Here is a 20,037-nt window from a genome sequence, read left to right as displayed (position 1 = left end):
TGCAGTTTATGGTACCTGGAAAACAATTAAAAGGACAATCCAAAGGGGTTACTTTTGAATAATCAACTAGGAACAACTTCATTGACTGCTTGGAGAATGAAAGCCCTCTGACAACGTAAGAGAGAAAGCCTTTGAACTGTGATTTGCAAATAGGAACTTAGTCTTTTTGAATGCTCTGATTCTCAGTGAAAGATCTTTTGCTGCTCACAAGACAGCTACATCCTGTATGATCTTCTACTAGAGAGAGACTCATCCAATGTCTTCCTCCAACGACTACTTGCCACTGATCCTTGTAAAATGTTTTCAAATGTTTCTTCCAATTCTTTATATTATTTACACAATAATATTTCAATTGTAAGCAAATACTTGGATGCAAAACAGACTACAGACAGACAGATGTTTAAAAATTAGTGGCTACAACTATCAAATCAAAATAGGTTTCTAGGTCAAAGTACAGCTGTGTTAAGATTTAAAAATACCAACCCAAAAGCTAGTATTGACCTAACACTGAACTTGGGTTACAAAAGGAATTTTCAGAATTATTTCAGTGGAAAACAATTGACTAATAAAACAGGTTAAGAAGGAAGAAAAATAAAACCGTGGGCATAACTTAAAGAGGTGCTTCAACTTTTAAAATTAGATTAGGTAATAATAATGCTTCCTTTTTTTACCGTAACACTACACCTCATTTTTCTCATTGCCCCTTTTGATGTGAAAAGAGAGGACATGGCAAGAAGATCCAAGTACTATTTCCAAATTAAAATTTTAGGATTTCATACATTATCTGAAGTCTTCATTTGTTTTATGTTATTCTCCTGTGTTCTACAGATTGAACTACTCCTTTAGAATAATGACTATAAAGACACCGATTTTCTTAATTTAAAAAATGCACTTTGCTAGAATATTATATCCATATTGAATGTTCCATTTCAACTCTATTCACAATAAGCAAAGGAAAATATATTTTTAAAATTAAATTGTGAAAAATTTTCACGCTATACTTTATTTACTCAAAAAAAGAGAAAATGGACCAAGATGTGCAGGAATTTTGTCTGTATATTTAAACATTATTAAAATGTTTAAATCATAGTATATATAAAATTTAAAATAACTGAGAAGGTTGAACCCTGTTCGAACCATGTACTATTTCTATTTTTTAATTCCTAATACCGTAAAAAGGAGAACTACTAAAAATCTGTAGTACTATCAAATTCAGACATATTCCTTCGTTCCAAATCCTGACTGAGAGGCACTGATTTGTTATCCAGAATGATACACATCCCAGATCTAGACAACCTAAAACAAAAGCACTTGAAACATGTTTCAGCACTCACAAGAGATATAAAATCTGAAGACTAAAATCAGAAATGGAAACAACAACATTGTGTAATGGTAGAGTTATACATTTGTAAGTTATTACTTAATACTAGCGGGTAGTGAGGCTGCTTCTCACTGAACCAGCTACTGTACGGACAGCCCCTTCATTACTCCATGTTGAATGCAGGCAGCAGTCTCACAACGTCTAGACCTCCACGCTCCAGGAAAATTGCAGTCTCAAAGTACGTTTACGCTGCATGGCAAGCCTAAGCCAGGACCCCAACCTGCTGGCAGCTCAAATTATTAAAGCCGTACGATCACGGCAGTATCTCTCACGGTTAGAGACTCACCAGGACATCCTGCTGAGCAGTTACGCTGTCTCAGCAAGAACTGGGGAGCAACGGAGAGGTGGTTTAACAGATTCCCCACCACTGCTCCGACGCGCTGCACCCTTCGGCTGACACGCAGCAGGCTCCTCAGACGAGTGACAGCAGCGTCGTTTGGCACCGCGCCCCAGCACAGGCCCCTCTCTTGTCATTTAACAACCATTGAACTATCAGATCTGCTCAAATTTCCTGGGAAATCGGCAAGAGGAATTTTTGACTCATTACTGCATAGGGTGTAAGAACCAACATGTCTGTACAGTAGCCAGAATGATGCAATTATTAGGTACAACTGGCGTAATTAGATCTACCACAACAGTTGGAGGATATTCAAATCCAGGCTTCCTGCATCAGACCAGCTCTCATGCAGGGTAATTATTTAATTTTTAGAAGGAAAATGATTTAATAGTTTTCTTTATTATCTGAAGACGGACCTCCAAATGATGCAACAACCTGTTTAACTAATGCAATGCTGTGGCACCATGTAATTCTCATTGCTAGCACTTGAGATGGATACAAGCTTACTCAGATATAACATTATATAAAAATGGCGCATTTCAACATCTCCTGTTGCCTCAAATAATAGCAAGGCAATAATCATATAAAAAGGGGCCAGCTGTAATTACGCAATGTATCAATGTGACATTTCCTATCAACAAGGCAAAGTTAAGAGGGCAGCGGTGATGTGGCTCAGTGAACACGGACTCATGCTTGTTTCAGCTCACGTAACGGGAGCAAGGAAAAAATGATACTATCCATAAATTCCCCCGAGAGTGATTATGAAAGAAGATGAAATCATGCATGAAGAACAGACTGAAAGGCTGGTGTGACAGTCTCTGCTCCCTCTCTCATTGACTGTTACCTCTTTTTACATTCAAAGAGAGCTACTACTTTGCCCTTAATTTTAATAGCAAATAATTAAATTACCCTTTTAGTTTGAAGGACAAATTTACCTTTGATTCATTTGAATAATAACAGGATAAGGCCAAAAATACTACCGCAAACACGAAAATTATTTCTTCTCACTAGTTAAAGGTAGAAGATGGATATGTTAGTCCTGTCCAACTACAGCAGGTTGCTCAGGTCCAGCTGGGGTTCGAAGACCTCCAGGGAGGGAGACTCCACAGTCTCTCTAGGCAACCTCTGCCAATGTCTGACCACCCTGACAGTAAAATGTGTTTTCTCATGTTTAAATGGAATTTCCTGTGTTTCAATTTGCTCCCACTGCCTTTTTGCCTTTCACTGGGGATCACTGAGAAGAGTCTGGCTCCACCTTCTTTTTCCCCTCCCATCAGGTACTAACACACGTTGATAAGGTCTTCATTGATAAGTTTCTCTTCTCCAGACCAAACAGTCCCAGTTTTCGCAACCTCCAATTTGCACGTCAGGTGCTCAGCCCCATCACCCAGATCATTAATGAGATGAACCAGTGCTGGCCCCCCTTACTGATCACCGGGATACACCAGTAGTGATGGGCTTCCAGCTGGACTGTGTTGTCACCACCCCCTGAGACCAGAGTTCAGCCAGGTTTCAGGCTACCTCACTGTCCGCTTTTCCAGTCCTTCAGATTTTCTTCATCAGTTTTTCAATTCACTCTCAAGAACAGAGGATGCAAGTTAAAAATAAAACACTTATACTGTCTGTGCCTACATTTTCAGACACGAAAAATGTTAACACGTATGAGCAATTTGCACTATTCGTAAGAGAATATTACTCCTAGATACAAAGAACTTGTTAGAACTAATTAGAACAAAAATTGTTATTTCCTTTAGCTTTACAACCAGAGAGAAAGTGGCATATCGATCGCAGAAGCAATATTTGAGGGAGTTTACAAAGCTAAATTTAACTACATTTATCTCTGTAATTAATTTAATTGGGCCCAGAGCGAGGATTTCTGATTTCAAATTACGAAAACATTAACTTATAAAATTTTAAAATTAATAATAACTTTTCATGAAGTCCTGCACATGTAACTGAACAGTACTTATTCTAAGGAACCATACATAGACATGTATGTTATATTTATACGCTACACTTCATTAGCAGCTTCACAGTCAAAAGATACATGAGTTATTCCTTTTAATCTCCTAATCCATTTTGGTTCTCTACTTCGAGCTTTTTCCTTTTGTCATAAATAGTCTACATTTCAAGATTAAAATTATTAAAATAGAAGGTTGGTTGTCATTTAAAAAATAACAATAATTTTTAAAACTCTCTCAATTCAAAATTCATGGCTGAATTTAAACAGAGGTACATTAATGCACCACATTAAATGAACTCTGCCTTGTTATGACACCACTGATTAATCATAGGTGTGATTAGGATACTCCAGCCTTAGAGTTTCCAGGTTAGATTAAACTTAATTTTACAGAAACAGATTTTTCTCCACATTTTTCCCAGAAGAGTCTTCTACTTATTATAGTATAAGATGTTATTCCTCTGTATTCGAGGACTTCCCTATTGTTACTGATCAACACCATTCATATGTTTCATTATAATGTATCATTTAATGACAATTTGGCCCTCAAATTTTGAAAAGAATGTATTCCATTTCCAAATATGAACACTAAAAATCTCCACAGTTACATTCACAGGGAATTCACTGGCAATTGTTAGATTTATACCAGTGCTTTGTTTAAGTGCAACAAGAACTGCTGACAAGTAACCTATATAATCAAAATAATTAGACATAGCAATTGTTATTAACTTACTTTAATTAACAACCAATTTACTTTAAATATAGTCTAAGTACAAGGTTTGAGTTAAAGCAAGCTACAAAGAAATAAGCAAGAGCATGTTTCTCCCCTATTAAGTGTTGTTAGAACTGAGCACAGACCAGAGTGACAAACCTGATGTCTCTAAACCAAATTAATTAAAATTAAGAACACATTAATGATTTTATAACTTTCTGATAATTTGTTCCATAGACTTGGCAAAAGCTTGCTGCATTTTTGAGAACAACAAATGAGCTGAACATTTTTCTTGAAGTGCAAAAGAGAAACTGCACTTAATTGCAGAATTGTAATTGGTACCTCCATAACGACAACCCAAACATCTGCTACCTTGTTTTAGATCTATTAAACGGAGGTTTTACTGCATGCTGATATTAGACTGGCTTAATGAGTGTTGCAGACACACAAAACAGAGACAGGAGACAAACTGAATCACGTTGAGCTGATCAGGTAGTGAAAATTTAATTTCAAGGCAACGTCTGCAGTTTAAAACGTGTATTTCGAAATTAGGACCAATACTGGGAATTTACATGTTTTTGCCAACATTATAAGCATTAACGCATGTATTTTAGGGCTGAAACCTCACCTTTGAGATTTGAGGAAACAGAGATACATTTTCTTTATGTACAGCAGTGATCTAACTAGGAGATGTACGTTTGGAAAATGTCCTTTGGGTCACTCTAATACACGCTCTAGTCATCTATCAACAGTTTCCTCCCTACCATCTCAAGACTTTCTCTCACCAAGGTTGCCTATGAAAGCCTTACTCAATGTTTCTGAACACGTTATCATCAAAATTAGTTACATTATCTTCCTCACTTTTAATTAACTAGTTAACTTTCTTAATCAACATCATGTATTTTAAAACCACCTCCACTAGGAGAAGCCTGAAGTGCTTCTCGTGCACACTTTCTATTCGCCAGTGTAGGGGGATTTCAGCCACAAAGTTGTGCGACACACACCGTCTATTCCACGTTATCTAAATATACCAACTCTCGTGTTAATTTGCATAACCTTCTCTACGCTTTTTACTAATTAGAACTGGACATCTTGTAGTGCATTGTAGACATTAAATCGTCGTTTTAGGGTAATGAATTGGGGGAAAAAACCCAAACCGTGCCACTATCTGAAAAATGCATACTGTGATAATGATCACACTGTACGAGAGTTTAATCATCACATTAAGTAACAGAAAATGCATGGCCTTTGCCTGTGCACATCGAAAGCCTGAATTTCAACAGAAGAAACAGTATTTACATGTAGCTGATCTGTGCAAACAGTCTTCATTTGCACAAAACTTAGCAATACTTTGGATTGTCTGCTTTTCTACTAAATATATCTCAGATAGGAAAACTGTTTTTCTAGAAAGACAGTCTTTCTAGATAAATCAAAAATCACTCTTAATACTCACTGCCTTTCAGCACAATTACAAACCATTTGTATAGTTTAAGGAGCTAAATTGAGTAAGTGCAAAGCAAATCTAGCCACATGAAACATAAAAGGAAGTTTTTTCACTTGACTTAGCTACTGATTATAGCCCATCATAATTATAGATCTTCTCTGTTAATAGTACTCATTTCCAGGGTAAGGCAAACTGTTCTTCAAGCGTCCATTTCTAAATTATTCTAAAACACTAACAGCAGCTATTTCACTTATCATACACAATGTACTCCTCTTTAAATCTATACTAGCACCTACCAGCTGAAATTATTTTTAAATTGGTTTTGGTTAGTTAGGGTTTTTTGGGAGGGAGACAAATATATGAGGTCAAGTGGATATAATATGTCAGAGCAATACTTATCTAATATTTTCTCAGAGGGATTTTTTTTCCATGATTGATGGGGTAATGTTGGAGGTGTATTATAAATTCAGTCCTTTGGCCAGTCCCTGTCCTCGTCAGGATGCTAAGAATGATGCTTCTCTGGGCAGAATATCAGACTGTGAGACTGCAGACAGTTTTTATCTGATTATTCATTCAGAAGGAAATGGGACAGAAATGATGGAGAGGTTGAACATCCTGTCCTCCTTTACAGGAAAATTCTCCCAGAAAAACTTGTCTCTCAGCTCTTCCAAACATATAGCCCTGGCAAACCAGCACTGAGCACTGCCAACCCTTCTCCTCTGGAGTGAAGCGTAAGGTATCTTAATTCTCTGCTCACTTGAGTAAGTAGAAACTACAGAAGAAGTAACAATGGCATAAGAAATACACAGGGGAACTTTTAACTTGCTCAATACTATCATTCAGTATTATGAACGCTGAGCTACCTCTGCTGCCCAACACTCATTCATAATTTCAGATGGCTGAGATGTGCCAGCGTCTCCATAAAGACCTGCCAGCAGCCAGCCATATGCTTGCTCTGTGTCTGCACTTGCACACGTGAGACAGGTTTGCAGTAGTACTTCCTAAGGTTGTCCAAAATGTTTAAAACTTCCTTCTAGAAGCTTAATTTTTCCATGCAAAGCGTCTGCCAAAACAGGTCTGTCATTTCTTCAGTGATGCTAAGGAACAGTATAGTTTTGACTGCGTTAAAATACTCCAGCAACCTTTCCTTTGAAAATTTTCCATTCCCTCTGCTAGACTCCAGCTGGGAAAAGGGTTTTATGCAACGGACGCCTTCTGCCTCCTGTCCATCAAAGGCATATGCCCCTGAGAAATCAGATCCATCAAAGTCAGATGCCTTTGAGAAGTCGGTGCCCCGTGCAGTTTGCTCAGACTCTGTGGTTACAGATTGCAGAACCCCATCCATTCCAGAGATTTTTCCAGCTTATCTGGCACCATTTCTAAAAGCAGAAAGGCCATCATTTTTGGATATCTTCCCACCTTCGCTTGTAAACAACACAGAAATATGATTGATTGGAATGCAGAGGAGCCAAGAGCTTCACGCAAGAAGAGAAAGCTGGAAGCTTGAAAGAAAGATCAGTAGTGGGGGCTTCCTGCAGAAGAAAGCAGGAACTAGAATTTGAAGCATAGGTTTTTACTTACTGTATATTTAATGCCAACTTTCTAGGACTAGGTGTGACTTGAAAAGAAAAAATAATTTTTTGCTTACATTAGAAGAAATATAAATCTTATGTGCAATTTAATTCACAAATAACAGCAATGCCAAGTCAATTTAAAGTCTTTTTAAAGTCTGTAAAGTCCTGCGTGTTTATTTCTCTGAAATTAGTGAGATGTTCTCTGTCATATCATAGAATCATAGAATGTTTAGAGTTGGAAGGGACCTTAAAGATCATCGAGTTCCAACCCTCCTGCCCTGGGCAGCGATACCTCCCACCAGACCAGGTTCCTCAAAGCCCCATCCAGCCTGGTCTTGAACCCTTCCAGGGATGGGGCAGCCACAGCTTCTCTGGGCAACCTGTTCCAGTGCTTCACCACCCTCACAGGAAAGAATTTCTTCCTAATATCTAATCTAAATCTCCCCTCTTCCAATTTAAAACCGTTACCCCTTGTCCTGTCACTACACTTCTTGACAAAGAGTCCCTCTCTGGCTCTTCTGTAGGCTCCCTTCAGGATATAATATATATAATATATATAATATACTTCATTGCTGATCTGTGATATTTCAGGCATTTTACCAGTTGAGGGTTTTTTTGGGTTGGGTTCCTCCCCCAGAGGAGTAAAACACATTGGAGTTCTGAGAGTAAAAAGAAAACTTATTAAAAACTATATAATATATATTAGGTATTTATGGAACAAGTATCTGAAAGAAAATTAATGTCATATTTCATTGAGGTGATTCACCCATCGCATTGTTTTCTAATAAGCTTGTTTGTGTATCTTTGTTTGATTATAAAACCACTACCATTTCTATAAAATCGGTACTAAATTATCACATTTGAAATTATTATCTTCCTGCTCCTGATGACAGAGAACATAAAGAAAACCTACATTAAAACAGATGTGCCTGAAGTAAGTGCTTTGCACCCACTCACGTGAAAACAAAAGCTCCCATCAGGAAAACAGCTCCCTGAAAATATCCCCTACAAAGTGTTAACACTAAATTGTAACTCGCGTATCCATCAGCTCCAAAGTGTGATGACTTTAACTCAGGAGGGTATCACGGGCATGAAAAGAAGTAAGTATTAAAATCATTCATTGTGCCAACATACTTTAAAAAAAAAAAAAAATTCCTAAAAATGATCAGACAACAATAAGCAATATTTATATATCTAGACAAAACCGCTTTGGAATACCTTACCGGAAACATGACTTCTAAAGCCTGCACTCATCAACATGTGTATTTGGAAATCGCTGGAAGTTATTCCTATAAGTGAATCATCTTATGCCAGTACAAGATGAGTGGAAAATACGAACATGAAAGTAAGATAAATAATATAAAGTTCTATGCAAGGCAATAGGAAAAACCAGTTGTTGCATTGTAGCAAGATAAAAATCTAATTGACTCATTTTCATACAAGCAAGCAGGAAAAATAAAAAGCTAATGTGGTAAATGATATTATGGTAACAAAAAGCTTCCAAGTGACTGTCAGTCCCATTTATAATCTTGCAATAATTATTTATTCCAACAGGAATAAATGGAATCTCCAATTACCAAATTGTGAAGGCAAAGGCGGCCGGTATGAAGGAAGTTATTATTACCTTGTTTTCTGTCACATGAAGAAAGAAAATAAAGAAATACCATTTAACTTGATCTTAAACTTTTAGCTAGTATGGGAATCATTTTTCATGCTACATTCTACAGTGCAGGATTATTTTATTTATCCATCTTCTCTTCCTGTGGTCATTTGTTGCTGAGGCAGGACCATCATCCCTTTCTTGGACAGAAAAGGAGACCAGGAACAAAAGAAAAGTGCATTTACAATTGCAGTTTACTGTATAATGAGAACTTCAGAGAGCGAACTAGCTCTGAGCGCATTTATCTCACCTTCTCTACCTGCAACATTTCTGCCACACTGTGGGGAAACCCGCCGTGCCTCTGACAGCCTGGCCACTAAGGAAACTCTGCAGCCTCCCAGAGAGTATCACAACGTCAACAACAGATTCACGGGGTGGCCCTGCTCTGAGCTCCCTAATCCCTCTTTGCTTAGGTACATCCATCCCAACTGCTGAAAAGCTTCTGGGCAGCCAATTCCATTCTGCTCCTCACGCACAACCCTCAAAAAGAAGACTTTGTTAAAGAAAAGCTTTTTGCTAGCAAGACAAAGCCCCTGTACCCCGATGGCAGAAAGTGCACGACTGGGATAATAACGTGTCCTATGCTTTACACATTCAAATGTCTTCTCTAAACACAGTTATTTCAATTAACTCAGTAGCTAATTTAGTAAGAAAAGCTATATTTGTACTTCTTATTATATAAAATTTCAATGGTAAGTGATGTATGAAGATCAATACCCTCTGCTAATTACCGTTCCTAAAAGCAGAGACAATTAACTACATCATCTATTATCTCTAATAATTATTATTTACACAGTAAATACCATGCACGCTATAGGTTGGTTTTTTCCTTCCTAGCTTATTCTGAGAAAATGCTTACAAAAGACTTTATGAAAAAGGTTTAAAGAAAATACTGATGGGGATATTTTTGTGAAACTTCCAAATATCCACGTTCCCCAAAACAACTTTAAAGCTGTTTTCAAGGAGGCCTTTACTATATTGAAAGTGATGAAATTATGAAAGGTGAAAGGAAATTACAGCCATTTTCTGTTGGCTAAACAATGTGTGTGTACTTACATATCATTCTTGAGACAATTTTTTTTCATCCAATTAAAAAAATAGACAAGATTAATTCAAGTATTTCACAAATGAAATCTAGTCCTTAAATATGATTTAAAAAAAAAAAAAAATCTGTAAGAGAGAAGTGTATTTTGTACTTTGCATACATTTTTAAAGACCATTTCTGACAGGAACATTGTCTCCCAACAACCCAGATAGCTGTACTTCTTTTGGATGCAAATATATTTCTCACAAATAAAAAGAATCCTTCACCTGGCCACTTCATCCATGTTCTCAATACCCACAGGAGATTTTCATCTCTTCTTGCAAAGCAGCTGTTGTAATGTCTTCTTATGGTTCTCATATATTATGGGTTACCTACCCGCTCTGCCAGCCTCCCTCAAACCCCTTTTCTCCAAGAAAGTATGAAGTGCATTCATTCCAGTATTCTGCAGCAGACAATCAGTCAGAAGAACTATTTATTCTTAACCGTAAAATGCTGTGCCAAAAATCTCTTGAACCCCTCTCAGTATAAAGAAGTTAGAAATTTTGTTCCACTTTTTAAAATAACGTTTCATTACATATTCGGGAAAAGGTAATTACACAAAGCAAGAAGGTGAATTAACACCTTCCTTTCTCTCCTAGTAAATTTTGATGATTGAGTCTATGTCGCAGCTCCATCCCATTGCCGTATAGCCCTGCAGCCAGCCCGCGTCCGCAGCACCGCTCTCCCATGGATGGTAACCATCGCTCTATCCCAGAAAAAAGCCTTCTCAGGGAACATTATTTGGGGCCCCCGAAGCCACCCCTGCAGCCTTGTGAGGAGAGGTTTGTCTGAGTGTACGGTGAAGACCCGGTGAAGCCCTCTAGGGCTGCGGTAGGAATGTGGCTGGGATCCGGGTGCTGGCAGTAACCTGTGTAACTTCACGATTTTCCTAGACAGATGTTATAATATCATATAATATTGTTCTTCTGCTGTACAATTAACAGGCAACATTGTTTTCTCTGTTCTGTCTACATTCTTTTTTTCTCTTTTTTCCTTCATTCACCCCTTTTGGTTTTATCCAATAGAGGCCTTTTTGTTCCAAAAGTTTTACAAGGTCACACTCATTACTTGACTAATATTTACTAATGCACAGACTAACATATGTCTGCTTCATTTCCTAAGCTGGCAGCAGCCGTGCAAGGAAGTGAATGTTTTGCACTTCCCTGTGAGATCTCTGTCTTTTTTAATTCGAGATCATGGGTTAAAGGATGTCACTACATCCTGCCACATACTGTGCAAATGCAGTAAAACGATACTCCAGATCCTCAGAACTGAAAACACTCCTCCCACTGCAGACCCAGATATGCACCTAATACAGGCAAAAGGAGCTTTTTAGCTCCCTGGGCACCGATCAAGTACCAAATGAAATGCCTGTGTTAGAGCCCAACAGTAACGGGTTCAGCTGGGTCTTTTCCACTGGCGCTCCGCTAAATACTAATTGTGATCTCTTCTTAATAAGAACGCATTATACCCATCCAGCAAGCGTGTCATCTATGCCCTCTGACAGTTTTCAGGAAATCAGAAGAAGAAGAAATACTTCTCTAATTAAAGCTTAATTTATGGAAGCAAGAGCTCAGTAGAAGAGTTCGATTCACTGGTTGTGGTATCTGGAATCTCTTATTTCATTATTGCTCCATGATGTTCAAGATCGATGTACTTTGGCTCCAAGTGCAGTCAAAGTATTTCCAAAATGCAAATTTTGTTTTGGGAGCGAGAGATTTTGGAGCTTCAGAGCCCTCATCACAGGTCACATGCAAAAATGTCTAATTTTTATTTCCATGTGGTAAAGTGACCTAAAACATGAATACTGGAAAAGAAAGGTTTTCTGGAGAACAGCTTCACATAAACAGCATAAAAGCACCATTAAAGTTGCTCTGAAGCTAATGGAATGCAAAATCAGCTCAGCCAGTAACTTAATCCTTGGAAAGCATTAAAAAGAACTAGATTTAATGATGCTATTGTTCAGTTGGAATAATTTGTGTTTAATTTCTCAGGGAAATTCAAATCTTTTATCCCAAGCAGAGATATTATTTTCTTTTTATATTTTTATCAATGGTGCAATTGCCCCTTAATCAAAAGACAATGCAAGAGGGAATATTTCTCATTCAGCAGAGCATCTTGACTAATTTTATGGTCCCATATGTGATCATTCTGAACAGAAGTTCATACAAAGCGCAATTTAAAGCATAGGCATAACTAGATAACTAAAAATAGAATATGTAAAATTCAATCTTAGCAACATAACACTTCTATGCCCTTTGGGTTTGAGCTGATATTCACAATTTGATTAAATACACTCTAAGAATGAGTGCACAAGTATGCATTCAGTATTAGCAGCTTGAAAAATAGTTCTGTACACTTCATCCTGGAAACAACTCCCTTATGTATTTTTTTACTGTATTTATTAATGATTTAAAATTAATGAGGGCTATGGAACGATATCTTGTATCTTAAACTTTACCTTAAGCTTGTTATAAGCAATGAATGAAATGAACTCCTCTGGTATTGGAGTTGTTATTCTCGTGGTGTCCGTACCACAAGGCTTGATCTTACGATGCTGTTGTAATAGCTAAAAAATCACCATTAATTTTACACAGATAAGTTCAAGTAGTCTTCATCCAGCAAAAAGGTGATTTCCAGGGGATTTCACCCATTTATCAGTTTTACATTGTCTTAAAGCCCTCCCAAAGTCAACCTCCATGGTGATAGCCAGGACTGATGCTGGCGACTGGCATTACCGCTGCAGCAGTTACACAAACACAAATTCATACAGCTACCTATTACCCCTCATCCCAATTTGTCTGCATTACCCTGTCATAATCCCACCCTGTGCGCTGAGGATAAGTTTGATTCTACTTCTCCTTCTACAGAAGAACCTAACCTTACTTGGGCTGTAGTAATATTAAAATAACTCGGATGTGTGTTCCTCTCCTCAACAATCAGATGTTAATGATGATTTATGAAAGCATGATTTACCCAGCAATAGTAAAATATTCTTGCTGACTTACAAATAGGCAAATTAGATTCCAAAAAGCCACTGCTATAAAGTATGCACGCTGAGCTGTTCCACAACATTTACACGGAACCACCTGAGAAGGGAAGGCCCATCTTTCATTTCAGCTAACCTGGTTGATTTTGGCCTGGACAGACCACAGGAAAGGGTAGAATTAGATCCAGGATTCAGCTGGGAACTGGTGCTGCCAGCTGGATGCTCGCAGCTGAAACTGGTGGGTAGCTGTGCGAGCTCTGCTCTTCCAGGGTATCTGAATTCAAAGTCCAAAGGGCTGGCTCCAACCTCAGTTGAGCAGAGCTATTTGTCCGTACGGTGGAGCAGAAGAGATGGCACTCCTGCTGCGGGAAGGTGGTGACTAACAGTATCTTTCCGAGCTGAGGGAGGGTTTGTGTGATTCCCTGCCCACTCTTGTGTTGATTGTCACTAATATCCAGATATTTGGATAGCAAGAATTAAAGGAAATATACGCTCCAGCATTCAATAGTATTTCTTTCACCAACTGTATTCGGTGATTGTATTTTAAAAGACTACTTTTAAAACAAACATAAAGTACGTGCAAGATTATATTCTGCAGCTCAGCACAGAGCTACAAAAAGAACAATATATAAATTCATAAACTAAAAAAAAAATATATGTATTTGTTCTGCAATATTAAGATTAAGCTTGACCTTTGAAAAAACAAATCTATTGGAATTGCAAAAGTTTTCGGCCTCCTAATTAGCCCCTTACAGAAGAATCTAATACCACAAGCAAACACGGTATTTCCATTTTGCCTTCCTTAAAAGACTGAATAAAATACTTCTGGACATAATTCACTTGAAACCAGAATGAATAAAGATCATTAACCTCACTGATTTAACCAATCCAATTTGTCCTATTTGAGAATTAATTGAAAGTTCTTAGACAGACAAAAATAATCTTACACATAGGAAGTCTCAGTGAAAACTAGTTGTGTTAGCAAATTTACCCGCACCCAAACTGGGCCACCCCAATCTAACAGCAGCAAGAAATTTTGAAATGTAGCCTGGTCTTGTACTGATAAGTACATCCCTATCATTAAAAGAAAAACGTAAAATATATAGTTTTTACAGCACCTGTTATTTTGAGGACCTCAGCAGTACTTAATGCTTCCTAATCAACACCAGGATGTTAAGGAATTAACCATGCTCTAAAAGATTACAACTCCTTCTGCTTTGTTTCATTTTATTGACAGAAAAAGCCAGTTTCTCACACTTACCAGAATTTTTGTAGTATAAGCGCTGTTGATAGCAATTGCATTAACCAGCAAATCAAGGGTTTTGGCGGGTACAGAATCCGGGTCAGGGATCTCTTTGTAGTGGACATCACCAACGTAGGCTTGGACCACCGTCATCCGGTTGGTCGTCAGCGTCCCTGTTTTGTCGGAGCAGATGGCTGTAGCGTTACCCATCGTTTCGCAAGCGTCTAAGTGGCGGACCAGGTTGTTATCCTTCATCATTTTCTGAGAGAAAGCAAAATAAAAGACCTTCAAGATTTGCCTTGAATGATTTTTAACATCAGTTATAAAAAGCAAAAAAAGCATGTATTTAGTCACGTTCATTAGAACATAACGCTCGCTGAGCCAGAACTTTAATCAGGGCCAATAACCCAAACCCTAGTTACAGACAGCCAAGCAGTGACCATCCCCGAAATAATGTCACGTTTGATAAACTGACTTAGTTCCATGATTTTCTGCAGTATATATACATTTTAAGGAATACCTAGAACAGCAAAGGTTAGCTAAAAAAACAGGATTTTTTTAAACAATATCATCATAGCAAATATTAGACTTTAATACTATTTCCAATGCCAGGATGTTATCTTGCAACACACAGAGGGACTATACATTTGGGGAAAGAAGAAAGAAACTAACAAACAAAGAAAAACCCCACACCCACAAACCATCACTCCATTCCACAGCGCACGTCTTTTCTTGTTTATATGTTTTCAATATTTAAAAATTCTGTGCCCAATCACCTGCCCCTGACTTTCAGACACTACCGTATACTCACAGGGCGCAGTATCACCATTGGTACACAAAGCTGTGTTGCAGTTTGGTACTGCACATGTGGATACACATGGATGTGCCGCATGTGTCGAATGAAGCACATAAGGAGAATAGGAAACTATTTTAAAAGCAGCTACAGCCTTTATTAGCAAAATAATGTGCTTGAGATGTGCTCTTTTTTCCCTAATAATAATGATGTTTGTTTACATATAAATCAAGCCATTCCTTCCTAATGTTCATATGTTAATTTGTTTACATGCTAAACAGAAATAAACTTTGCAGAATCTCCATCTAAGATTCCCAGGATGTTTAAATACAACCCATCTGACTTAATTGCTAGAACAACCTGAGAAAACTCCTAGATATATAATGGAGTAATTCACAATTTTAATCCTCTTTAATTTCCTAATAGAATCATTCACGTTGGCTACAAACAACTGCAACTGCATGTAAGAAAAGTACACGAAAGCTCCAGAGAAGCTCCAATTCCCTTGAAAAGTGTTCCTGAAGATTTCAAATCCTTGTCAAAACTTTGTCCTATTGCACAAGAAAATTTGAAGACGAAGTTATTCTGTATCAAAAGACTGGACTGTTCTCATAGTAAATTCTGCTCAATAAATTCCTGGCAACTACGCAAACTAAGTTGCTGTTTCTACTGTTTGATATTCCTGCACTATGTAGTTTTAAAGATATGTATTACAATACATATGTATTCGCGTTTTTGTCAGAAATACTTTCTGTATAGTTTCACTTTAAAGAAATTTCACTCTCATTAACATTTTGAGCACATTAATTTGCAGGCCAACTTTCATCACACCTGATAAAACCTGAAGAATAGCACTAGCAAACTCAACTGAACAGCATTTTCCTCCCATTATTATTTTTAATGTTTCTTACCTTTACAGAATAAGCCAGAGAAATAGTGACAGCAAGTGGCAGTCCCTCAGGAACAGCAACCACAAGTACAGTAACACCAATAATGAAGAATTTAACAAAATACTGGACGTAGACAGGAGTGCACTCGGGCAACCACTGTTTCTTGTTGACCACAAACGTGTCAATGGCAAAATATAGTACCAAAATGATTACAGTGATGGCAGACATCACCAAACCTGGAAATAGAAACAATCAGTTACTATAAAAGAAAACACAATTAAAAACATCTTCAATTAGAAATTTACATTTGAACTTGATATGAAATTATTTTGTTATTCTATGTGACATTTTTCACCTGTACCAATAATAACAACGATAAATTTTACAATGTAGAAAAAACATTACTGTATTAGATTTACAACACCATACCTTCCAGTGAACAAGGAAACACTGAATTCTACAGAACAGCCGAAACATAGCGCATTAATTTCTAAGCACCATCTTACTACTGCCTGTAAAGCTTCTCAGTCAGTCTATTTCAACAGGACTTCCACAGTTGCTTAAGCTAAGTTTTTTCAATTTAGTACATTACTTTGCCTGGTACAACATTTATCTGTCCTTTTAACCTCCACAGTCTACGAATTACTAGTCTATCCATATACAAACACTCATCTTTCTTTTAAATAAGCTTATCTTAAGAGGCTTGAGAAGAAGAGTCTCCTGTAGTTTATGTTGCTGTATAACATATTTTAGAGAAGCCCTACGGATGCCTCTGGTTGAATACAATGAGGCAATGCTGCGGAATCATCCGCAGAGCAGTTTTTGATTGTTTTTCTTGAAAACGAGATAAATACTAGTGTTTCCAAAGTTTCCCTTTTCAAAGGGGTATATGCAAACAGTGCGTATTTTTATGAGGAGAGGCTCAAAAGAGGTAAAACACCGACAGCACAGCACAAGAGACACTACTACGTATTTCACAGAATTCACAAAAGATCCTGGGGACTTAATGCACTCTCCCAATGACACAGACTTTGCTAAGATAGCACTCCTCCTCCACAATTGGGTTCCTGGATGCGGGTATCCAAATAAAAACTCCATTAGAACATGTATTTTGCTTTGCTATGATCGCTGCTCTTTGGCAGGTTTCTATGAAGCAGTTAAGCCTGCATTTCAAAATAAATTAATTTCTCTCTAATGAGATCATACAGTAGAAGGGGAATGCTCTGAATTTCATGTCTTGACTGAAGTTAAAAAAAAAATTGGTAAGCTGAAGGATGCTAAGGTTGACAGGAAACAGATGAGTCAGGGACGCTATTAAATGCCAGAGGATAAACGAAAATCCATTAAAATATTGTACAGGCAAATACTCATGACAATGCAAGACATCCCCATAGATGCCCAGTGACAAAGGAAAACCAAATGAGGCAATGAATAATTAATTTAATTCATATTCCTTGCCACATGATGGTTAGAAATCCCTATAAAATTGCTTTAAATGTGACATTCACAAGCCTTCCAAAATACCAAGGAGAGTAACAATCAGAATGCAATGTAGAAAGGTACTTAATCTAAGAAATTAACAATCAAGAGAAATGAAGTTTTTTTTAATATCAATGCATACTCTTGTACAACTAGCAACAATGCAGAGAAGCTTGAGGAACATGAAACTGGGCAAAGCATGAAATTGGGTATTAAAGAGGCAATAACCATAGATTCAGGGTCATGCAATGTTCAGGCAAAGGGACAGAAATGGCATCATGGGGTTATGTGATCAACTAAGTGTAATGAGCTTAAAAAGGAATGAGAAGGAATAGCGGGGGTAAAAATCAGACTGGTGAAGAAGGATAAAGGAGACTGAACAGAAGTGAAGTTAGGAATCTGTTGTAGGGCTCAGCCAAGGATCTGGATAGAGATCAAGATCTCTTTACTACCTCTAGAAAAACGAACCTAATGAACATTATGTCATTATGAAAGATTTTCACTTTCTACCTACATGTTGGAGAAGAAGTGCTACTTGTAACAGCAGAGACCAGATTGTACTGGCTACAAGAGTCAACAGATGTGTCATATTTGGGAAGAAGGCAGGAACATGGTTATTAAGAGAGAACAGAATGATTTCAGAATCCATAAGAGGAAAATACTGTGTGAGTGGTATTTTAAGATGATATTAGAGATTCTCAAACTGTGTACTCAGAAGTTCTAAGGGGAGAGGAAATTAAATACGTAATTACTGCACTTGGGAATATTGCCTATGAGAAAAGCTACATTTCATTTTGATTCAAATGTTCATTACAATCCAAGCTGCCCAAAGCTTCCAGTTTCTTGACAGTCAAAGTGGGTTTTAGAAGAATAAAAGATCTTCAATACCACATGCTATCTTAGAAGAGTATTACGATGACCTATTTCCAAATATTGCAATAAGAAAGGCCTATCCCTTTTAAGAATAATTTGTTTAAAAACTCTTTGTTGCTCGTATAACACACTGCTATTGGGTCAGTTATCCAGTCATACCTGCTTTGCCTATCTGGACCGCCAGCTTGGTCAGTTTTCCCTGAAGAACGGATTTTTCCTTCTTGTGCATGTTGGATTTCTTCTTGTCTTTGTCATCTCCCTCTCCCCCTTCTGCGCTCTTCAGTGGCTGCATCTCCATGGCAGCAGCCCCATCCTGCTGCTTGGCTAGTAATGCAGAATAAAGTGTTACTCCAAAACAATTCTTCAATCTTTTTATCTTAGTGTTAATACTTACTGAATTCAACCAGCAGAACACCCGTTGCGGTGGCTGATTGCACCACAGACGACTGTAACTACCACAGAACTACCCTTCCCTCCTACGGCAGGGAGATGCCCCTGTGAGACCCAGGGGGTTCTGGAGAGTCTGTACGACATACCCGTGTGCCCTCCATACGTATGGGATGTGCAGTGCGCCATTGGCCGAGTACCATGAAAACCACTGGGGTTCATTTATTTATTTTTCAAACCGCCAATGAAATTCTGTGCTATACACATATATATCACCCAATGTCTTGCAAATTACTTGGCGAGTACCAGTGCATCGGTACTGCGGGATCTTCTAGAACAGCAGATCTCAAATGCTTTGGCAAATAGAGGGTCTATATTTCTCTAGAATTTTGGTATCTCTTACAGATTACAATGCACCTTTATAATCAAACTGTTAATGAAAGCATTTTGAAGGCAATGTGGTTCCACAGATGATCCGTGCACCACTTCTCTTGGCTGCTTGGGCACCTCAGTGACCGATGGACCACACTTTGTGAACCACTGTTCTAGACCATACCAGACTTAAAAAGTTTCCTTAGCATTCCGTGTTCAAGTAACTCAGCCATCAGGTCAGATGGTGATACCATCACCATTCTCCCATAAGAACACACATAATTTAAAGGTTAAACCATCTTTTCTTGAAAGAATGCTAATGCTAATATAAGGAAACTTCATTTTAGGATCAAAGACGTTTTTTAAAAGCAATGACATTCTAGTTTATATATGTGTATGTGTCTGTTTTGAACTGAAAACAGACATAAGTAAATCAAATAGAATGAGATGAAATAGCTTTGCTTTGACATTCGTGAACAGATTGTATAAAACCTTGCTTATTTGACCTGGAAATCTAATTCGTCTATCTGACCTTAAAACTTAGTCATTTAATATAATTTTATTTAATAGTTTTGTACCATTAACAATTGAGTTTACGTATTCAGTTTCTGATCCACCACCTTTGCAATCTTTAGAATTAACTGAGAAGAGGAAGTTATAGTTTAATTTACTTATTTGGCATAACCCAAAGAAATCACGATTGCTGGAGTCTCTCGTAATAAAAAGAGAACCATGGCTTTGCTTCAGAGAAAGCCAAATATCTACTTCAATTTCTTCCTGAGATTGTACATTAAATAAGAAACTCCTAAGATTCTTAATCTTCCTGTTATTTATCCTTATAGTATGCTTTTACGTTGCT

At 37.6% G+C, this 20,037-nt stretch overlaps 1 protein-coding gene across 1 annotated transcript in view; it reads right to left on the bottom strand.

Annotated features, from left to right (window-relative positions):
* The window catches only part of ATP2B2 (ATPase plasma membrane Ca2+ transporting 2), a 425,551-nt gene that overhangs the window by 55,186 nt on the left and 350,328 nt on the right, over positions 1-20,037 (bottom strand). The window contains exons 12-14 of the mRNA XM_074152043.1: positions 18,579-18,743; positions 16,089-16,303; positions 14,403-14,645 (exon numbers count right to left, since the gene is read on the bottom strand). Coding sequence (XP_074008144.1) covers positions 14,403-14,645; positions 16,089-16,303; positions 18,579-18,743 — 623 coding nt within the window. The remainder of the gene's footprint in view (positions 1-14,402; positions 14,646-16,088; positions 16,304-18,578; positions 18,744-20,037) is intronic.

Source organism: Numenius arquata, chromosome 8 (genome assembly GCF_964106895.1).
Source record: "Numenius arquata chromosome 8, bNumArq3.hap1.1, whole genome shotgun sequence".
NCBI classification, from domain to species: domain Eukaryota; kingdom Metazoa; phylum Chordata; class Aves; order Charadriiformes; family Scolopacidae; genus Numenius; species Numenius arquata.
Note: the sequence above shows the minus strand (reverse complement) of the source record. Positions and strands in the feature narration are given on the sequence as shown.